This window comes from Rhagoletis zephyria, unplaced genomic scaffold, assembly GCF_001687245.7.
Source record: "Rhagoletis zephyria isolate East Lansing unplaced genomic scaffold, Rhagoletis_zephyria_1.1 Rzeph_scaffold_03047, whole genome shotgun sequence".
In the NCBI taxonomy this organism is placed as follows: domain Eukaryota; kingdom Metazoa; phylum Arthropoda; class Insecta; order Diptera; family Tephritidae; genus Rhagoletis; species Rhagoletis zephyria.
This window is the reverse complement of record NW_016160131.1, coordinates 60771-68522: the sequence shown is the minus strand read 5'-3', so window position 1 is coordinate 68522 and position 7752 is coordinate 60771. Positions and strand designations below refer to the sequence as shown.

Sequence of the window (7752 nt, the reverse complement as noted above, 5' to 3'; positions counted from 1 at the left end):
TAGAACCCGCTAAAAAAATCGACTTTTTTCACTCTCTTGTTCTTACGTGATCTTGTGTCTTTCGTTCATGTGTGCATGATAAAAAAATAGAGGTAGTTCCAGCTGAAATTAGTCAAGAACGAAAACCTACCGGTACGTAAACCCGAGTCAGCTGACACGATCTGTCTTACCAAAGCGCCATGTAAATGAAAACTCAACACCGCAGAATTATTCTGTTGTTGTTGTTGTAGCAGCACAATCTACTAGCTAACGTTATAGATATGTATGTTTCTACCAGGTCTATTCTGCACGTTACCGAAGATTTTGTAACCGGAAAATTGTATTACCATAAAATGTTACCAGTTCTTGTCACCGCGATTCTAGGTACGTTGGTAATGCAGTTAAAATTTTCAGCAATTCAGCTATGAAGAATTGTGCAAATCCTAGCATTGCATATTTCACGGGGCAATAATTTGTTACCAGCTTATAAGATGGTAACAAAATTTACCGGTTACAAGAGTATACAGAATGCGAAAAGGGTTTAAAAATTGACAGGAACTTTATTTACCGGTTACAAACTTTTTATTACCAGCGCAGAATATACCTGTTAGTCACAAATATAGTTCTGAACACATTGAAAACGACGAGTTACCGACCACAGCTTCCAATTTGTCATCTTTATTATCTAAGCGCTTTATCGATGGCGACATGATTTCTTTGAACGCGGCAGCGACATCATGAATTTGTATGAGTTTGACATAAAAGAAGAGGAAGAACCTTATCTGTCGCCAGAAAAATAGAAATAGATCTAATCTGGCCACAACCACAGCCGTCGCGTAGCCCGGTCGTCGCCAAAATAATTATCTACATAAGAGTACGTGTTAAAATAATTTGACAGCTGTGGTTTGTAGCTCGTCGTTTTCATTGTGTTCGGGCTATATGACTTAAACTTTGCAGTTGGTTATAAAAAATAAAAAAATTAACTAGAAAATATGTGTATATGTATCGCACATTTCTTTCTTTCTGGCATTTCCGCACTGTATTTTTCTGAAACTGAATTCTGAGAGTCACAGGGAAGTCTTTCTGGCTGTTCGCACATAGAAATAAAATTTCTAAAAGTGGGAAATAATGCCACGCCTGACATGCTCTTAACAGCTACTTACTTCTTAACAGACAAAATATTTTTGCGTACCAACTGTCATTTTTATTGCCCGATTCGTGGCTATAATAACCCCGCCCAGATCGGGTAGTCCCTCAATCGTTGTCATCAAGCTCAACTAACGGGAGAGGGGATATCTCTTCGCATGCCGGACACTCGTTTGGCGCATTCGCAGTTTACTAATTCTATTCTCAACCGTTGCCGTCAAGCTCTACTAATGGGAGACCTAAGAAGCGTGCAGCTTCTATAGGGTATGTCCATAGAGATAGAGGCATTACTTGAGTGTCTCGAGTGGTAGGGTGTCTTTCCGCATTCCGGGCACTCGTTTGGGGCATCGGCATTTACTGTGTTCAAGTACGAGTTTAACCTCCTGCAGTACCAAGAACGAAGTTAAGCAATTGTAGTCCGAGTCTCCCGAGGAAGACGAAGTTCTGTCTCGTCCACGTCTGGTGGATGTGTGTCTAAAACGGTATTCACAGGAAGAGAGTCACGGAAGGATTTCTTCTATTGTCAAAGTATACAACATTTCTTGTGCATATACATAACTCCGGCGAAGAANCAAACACTGCTTAAACAGGAGATTAGCAAAACAGCTTTATTTGAGGTTAACTTTTTGGCTGCATTTCTTTATTAATTCTGAACGTTTGGAATAAACTTTTTTGTTTACTTATTCTTTAGAACGTTCCTGATGATATGTTAACGTATATTTCAAACGCATTCTGTTTATTCCAGATGTGAAATGGGATTATTCGGAATGTATAAAGAAACGCAGCCTAAACGGATTGAAATGTGCAAACACTGATTTTAAAATTGTCGGTACAAACGTCTCAATTAATCGCAATAGGATGACTTGTTATCGATACTTTTTTGACATCAGCCCCGCTGCGTGATATGTCAAATTTGCAGAAAATCTTCGAGCACTCGGCGCCATTTTTCTGCTTATAAACGGTTTTTGTGTTTTGCAATTTTGGATTGGGAGTAATTGTGATAAAAAATTAAAGAATTTGTGTAAGCGGAGCCATTGTTCATTTTGATACAAAAGTAAACTTTGCCAGATTCTGAGGTGCGACAGCATTTTGGTTGCACTGTTGCATGCATCGCATGTGCTGCAGGTTGCACGTATTTGTGAAATCTGAGCTCTTGAGTCGCAAACCCTGCTATTTTGTTACATTACATTTCAATATTTCAGATAAATTTCGCCGTTAGTTGGGAAACAAAATGTTTGGGGGAACTAAACCCACGTTCGGCACCACTACTGCTGGTACTGGTTTTGGTGGCTTCAGCAGCACGACCACCTCTTCACCCTTCGGCCAATCTGCGTTTGGAAAGCCGGCCACGTCCGCCTTCGGCGCTGCACCAGCTTTTGGAACACAACAGCAAACACCTTCATTGTTTGGTGCAAGTACTGCCCAACCACAATCAACGGGCTTATTTGGCGCCGCAAACACTACTTCGGCCTTCGGGAGTACTACAACGGCCCAACCTGCATTTGGAGGTAAGTTCTTTAAATACATGAATATTTATGTAGTTAATATATATACTTAATACCAAATTCCAGGTTTCCAGCAACCAACTCAAGGTGCATCGATGTTTGGGACTTCTCAACCCGCAGCCAATACAAACTCTCTTTTTGGACAGTCAACGACATCAGCATTTGGGTCCGCAGTAAAGCCCGGCACGTTAGGTGGCTTTGGTCAGACTGCTGCACAACCAACATCTTCCTTGTTCGGGCAGCCAGCAGCCGCCACTAACACCACCAGCTTTGGTTCCTTTGGACAGACCCAGCCTACTACGAGCAATGTGTTTGGTACTGGAGCTACCATGATGATGGGAGCCAATGCAGGCACGTCCATTGCAAAATATCAACCCACAATTGGCACAGATACACTCATGAAAGGTGGTCAACCAAATAATGTTAACACCAAACAACATTGTATAACAGCAATGAAAGAATATGAGGGCAAATCACTGGAAGAGTTACGTTTAGAAGATTATATGGCAAACCGGAAAGGACCACAAGCCGGCACCTCTGGCGCCAGTTCGGGATTCTTTGGCTCAACCACTCAACAAGCAGCCACAGGTACTGGACTATTCGGTGCAGCTGCCCAACCAACTACTGGACTTTTTGGTCAATCAGCGGCTGCGACAACGGAAAACAAAGGCTTATTTGGCGCTGGTGCTTTTGGACAACCTAATACTTCTGCGTTCGGTGCAACCACGCAGCAGAACAGCTTTTTGGCCAAGCCATTTGGTGCTCCTGCTACTAGTGGCTTTGGTGCAGCGACAACAGACTCGTCAAATTTATTTGGCGCTAAACCAGCCTTCGGACAGACGCAACCAAGTTTGTTTGGACAAACCTCAACTGCAACCACAGCACCAGCATTTGGTCAGGCGGCCCCCGGTTTTGGCGGCTTTGGCGCGGCAGCTCCTGCGCAACAAACATCGCTCTTCGGAGCGCCAGCTGCCGATGCCAATAAACCGGCATTTGGGCTAGGTACATCATCAGCGGGAACCACTGGCTTTGGCGGTTTCGGTAACGCAGCGACAAGTACTGCGGGAACAGGACTATTCGGTTCGAAACCTGCCACAACTGGCTTCGGTGGGGCTCCTGCTTTTGGTGCAACTTCTACTGCTAATACCGGTTTTACAAATTTTTCGCTTGGAAACACCGGTGGAGGGCTCTTTAATTCATCGATTAAGCCGGCCACCTCTGGTTTTGGTGGATTTGGAACACAAACTTCTACCGCACCATTGAATTTCAATCCTGGTACTGCTGCGCCTTCGGTTTTTGGTAGCTCTGCTGCGAAGCCTGGCGGCCTGTTTGGCTCGTCTCTCGGCCAAGGCGCTACAAACACCGCTGGCGGACTTTTTGGTGGTGGTGGGGCATTTGGTACAGGTGCCACACTTGGTGGAGGTTTCGGTTCGAGTACACTTGGGGGCGGTAATATGTCACTTGGTGGCCTTGGTGGCAGCCAACAACAGCAACCAGCACCGATTCATCAACAAATTCTGGCAAGAGTAACCTCACCATATGGCGATAATCCGATATTCAAAGATTTGAAAAGGACCGACGAAACAGATGCCACGCGCGCCACAAATCCTGCGGCACAAAAAGCCATTATGGAGTCAACAATGAGTCAATTTAAGGTATCCACCCGATCCAGTCCAAGCGTTGTTCGCGTGAAACCAATTACAAGCGCACTTACGAAAAAATCCCTCTTCGAAGGACTTGAGGAGTTCGACTCGAGTGTGGAGACTTTCAGTTTAAAACCAAATGCGAAACGTCTAATAATAAAACCCAAGCCGGCCAATACGATTATTGGCACTACCGCGAATACCAGTCCTAATAGGCAACCTGGATTGCAAGACTCATCATTAACAAACGTTGGGCAACGCCAAACAGGTGGTCTAGCACAATCGCCGGCTCCGTCGACGCTACGTAACGAATCATTCTCGGGACAAATACCGCTTGATCCACCACCGTCACAGGTTGCTAAGTCCAGCGCAAACATTGCTGCTTCCACTGCGGCTCAAAGTGGGCGAGAGAGCGATATTGGACGGCGTGAATCTTGGCTGCATCCCAATAACGTGGAGAAAATGCGTCAACAAAATATGAATAATAGTATCGATGGCGCTGTGCCGCTTAACAGTACACTATCGGAATTAGTGCCTCGCAAGCCTCTGGATACGTATCGCTCAACGGGCGCTGGTGCACCGGGCACTCCAACCGGTCGACCTTCTGTCTCCACCGTGCAAGAAAATACGTTCGAGGAGCAAACTAGTCGCGAATCATCTCGCCGCGAAGCATCTGATCATCATGATGAAACGTTGTTCTCCAGTCGTTCATACGGTGGCGAGGAGCGCTCTATAATCGAAGAAACAACAGGAGATTACGAAGAACATCCCACCGGTATAACATTGAGACGAATCGGGTAAGATGATAGAACAAGTAGTTTTAGAACATAATTGCATAAATTACATTTCAGTTACTACACAATTCCTTCATTGGACGATCTTAAATCATATCTTGCCGAGGACGGCTCGTGTATTGTACCCAATTTCACTGTAGGACGCGAGGGCTATGGTAATGTTTACTTCGGAAAAGAAATGGACGTGGCTGGATTGAACTTGGATGAAATAGGTAACTTATAAAATGAAAGTCTTCATAAAATTTGTCTAAAATCGAAAACAAATTTGCAGTACATTTTCGTAATAAGGAAATTATCATCTATCCCGACGATGATAATAAACCGCCAGTTGGCAGTGGTTTGAACCGTGAAGCGCAAGTAACGTTGGATCAAGTTTGGCCGCACGACAAAACCAAGCACGAACCTATTAAGGATCCTGCACGTTTGGCTGATATGGATTGGGAAGGAAAATTGCGACGAGTTTGTGACAAAAATGATACACGCTTCATTGAATATCGTCCGGAGACGGGAAGTTGGGTATTCCGCGTAAAGCATTTCTCTAAATATGGTCTCAATGACAGTGATGAGGAGGACGAAGCTGTGCCAACTGATCCGAAAAAAGCAAAAATGGGCATGACTGGGACACTAGGTGCCACAGCAGTGGGGGGTGGCCAGAGCGCAATGACCAACGCAACTGCGTCGGATAAAATANGCAAAAATGATACACGCTTCATTGAATATCGTCCGGAGACGGGAAGTTGGGTATTCCGCGTAAAGCATTTCTCTAAATATGGCCTCAATGACAGTGATGAGGAGGACGAAGCTGTGCCAACTGATCCGAAAAAAGCAAAAATGGGCATGACTGGGGCACTTGGTGCCACAGCAATGGGGGGTGGCCAGAGCGCAATGACCAACGCAACTGCGTCGGATAAAATAACGATGACTGCATTGAAAAATGCTCAAAAGGTGAGTTTAAACTCCAAATACATAAATGCTGAAATTTGTATAAATAAAAATTCTCTGGGGCGGTAATGAAAGATCTCTGAAGATGCTGCTCGAGCGCTCGATCCAAAAAGCCTCGCAGGGGGAGCGGCACATTTTTTACCAATGGATGAATCTGCAGATTTCATGCTAATGGATAAGACACGTAAGCACCGCTTTTTTAAGAATCATGTTCTCTATTAATACATTGGTTTTTCACTCTAGAATTTCTACAGGCCAATGGAAATGACTACTCCCTATANATTTTTTTTTCACTCTAGAATTTCTACAGGCCAATGGAAATGACTACTCCCTATACGAGCAACAACAAATTCCGCGTGTGACCAGTCCAACTGCCTTTTTAGCTCGAGAGGTTGGCACTGATTCTCATAAGCTGCAGTTAATGAAGGCTTCATTCTTTGGTGACGATGACTTTGACAATAAATCAGTTACCACTGTTGAAGAATTTGAAAAGAATAATTATTACAATAGCAATCAAAGTCGCCGTGCTGGTTCATTTGCCAAAAGAGTTCAAGACGTGCACACTTCCTCGCAATCGCTGTGGAAGGAGCCTGGCCACGGTGCTGCTCTTTCGGACGCATCGAGTCAACTAGATTTTGTTGTGCAGGCGTCACCTCTGCCGCCCTCATCTTCTGCTTCAGTTATGAGCATANCTCGATCCAAAAAGCCTCGCAGGGGGAGCGGCACATTTTTTACCAATGGATGAATCTGCAGATTTCATGCTAATGGATAAGACACGTAAGCACCGCTTTTTTAAGAATCATGTTCTCTATTAATAATTTTTTTTTCACTCTAGAATTTCTACAGGCCAATGGAAATGACTACTCCCTATACGAGCAACAACAAATTCCGCGTGTGACCAGTCCAACTGCCTTTTTAGCTCGAGAGGTTGGCACTGATTCTCATAAGCTGCAGTTAATGAAGGCTTCATTCTTTGGTGACGATGACTTTGACAATAAATCAGTTACCACTGTTGAAGAATTTGAAAAGAATAATTATTACAATAGCAATCAAAGTCGCCGTGCTGGTTCATTTGCCAAAAGAGTTCAAGACGTGCACACTTCCTCGCAATCGCTCTGGAAGGAGCCTGGCCACGGTGCTGCTCTTTCGGACGCATCGAGTCAACTAGATTTTGTTGTGCAGGCGTCACCTCTGCCGCCCTCATCTTCTGCTTCAGTTATGAGCATAATGCGTGAAATTGACACTGAGGTGCTTACTAATAGCTATAATAAAAAAAATAATAATAACGTAAATCTATTAAATCTACAGGCATCCACTCCGGCACTTGTCGGCGATGCGGCAGCTGTGGCACAACTCTCCAAAATACCACAATTTTCTGTAAAGCCGAAAGTGGCAGGCGTTAAGGTGGTAGCACACCAGGTGCCAATTACAAAGTCGTTGGCTTTTAATTTAAAGGGTAGGTGGGCAGCAGATTTGGGATTATATAATTTTCGCCGTTTCAAGCCGACTTTTGGGCCGCAGAATACTGTAATCGTACCATCCACACGCAAAAATGTCGACCATGAAGTGCAAAGTACGTCAACACATTTTCAAAGAATATTATATTTTTAGTATAATTTGTCTTATTTCTTTAAGATGAACATCTCTTCGATGTATCGGCTTACATATTTAAAGGCCGAGCCGCAAATGATTACACCGCCACCATACTACAACACGTAAAAATATCTTCAGTAATGCATTATG

At 44.1% G+C, this 7752-nt stretch overlaps 1 protein-coding gene across 1 annotated transcript in view; it reads left to right on the top strand.

Moving 5' to 3' along the window:
* Positions 1–1990: 1990 nt before the first annotated feature.
* The window catches only part of Nup98-96 (nuclear pore complex protein Nup98-96), a 9637-nt gene continuing 3875 nt past the window's right edge, over positions 1991–7752 (top strand). Inside the window, exons 1-9 of the mRNA XM_017623124.1 lie at positions 1991–2146; positions 2328–2633; positions 2697–5070; positions 5125–5279; positions 5339–6012; positions 6085–6193; positions 6845–7257; positions 7318–7582; positions 7645–7752. Of these exons, the coding sequence (XP_017478613.1) occupies positions 2357–2633; positions 2697–5070; positions 5125–5279; positions 5339–6012; positions 6085–6193; positions 6845–7257; positions 7318–7582; positions 7645–7752 (4375 nt within the window). The 5' untranslated portion in view covers positions 1991–2146; positions 2328–2356. The remainder of the gene's footprint in view (positions 2147–2327; positions 2634–2696; positions 5071–5124; positions 5280–5338; positions 6013–6084; positions 6194–6844; positions 7258–7317; positions 7583–7644) is intronic.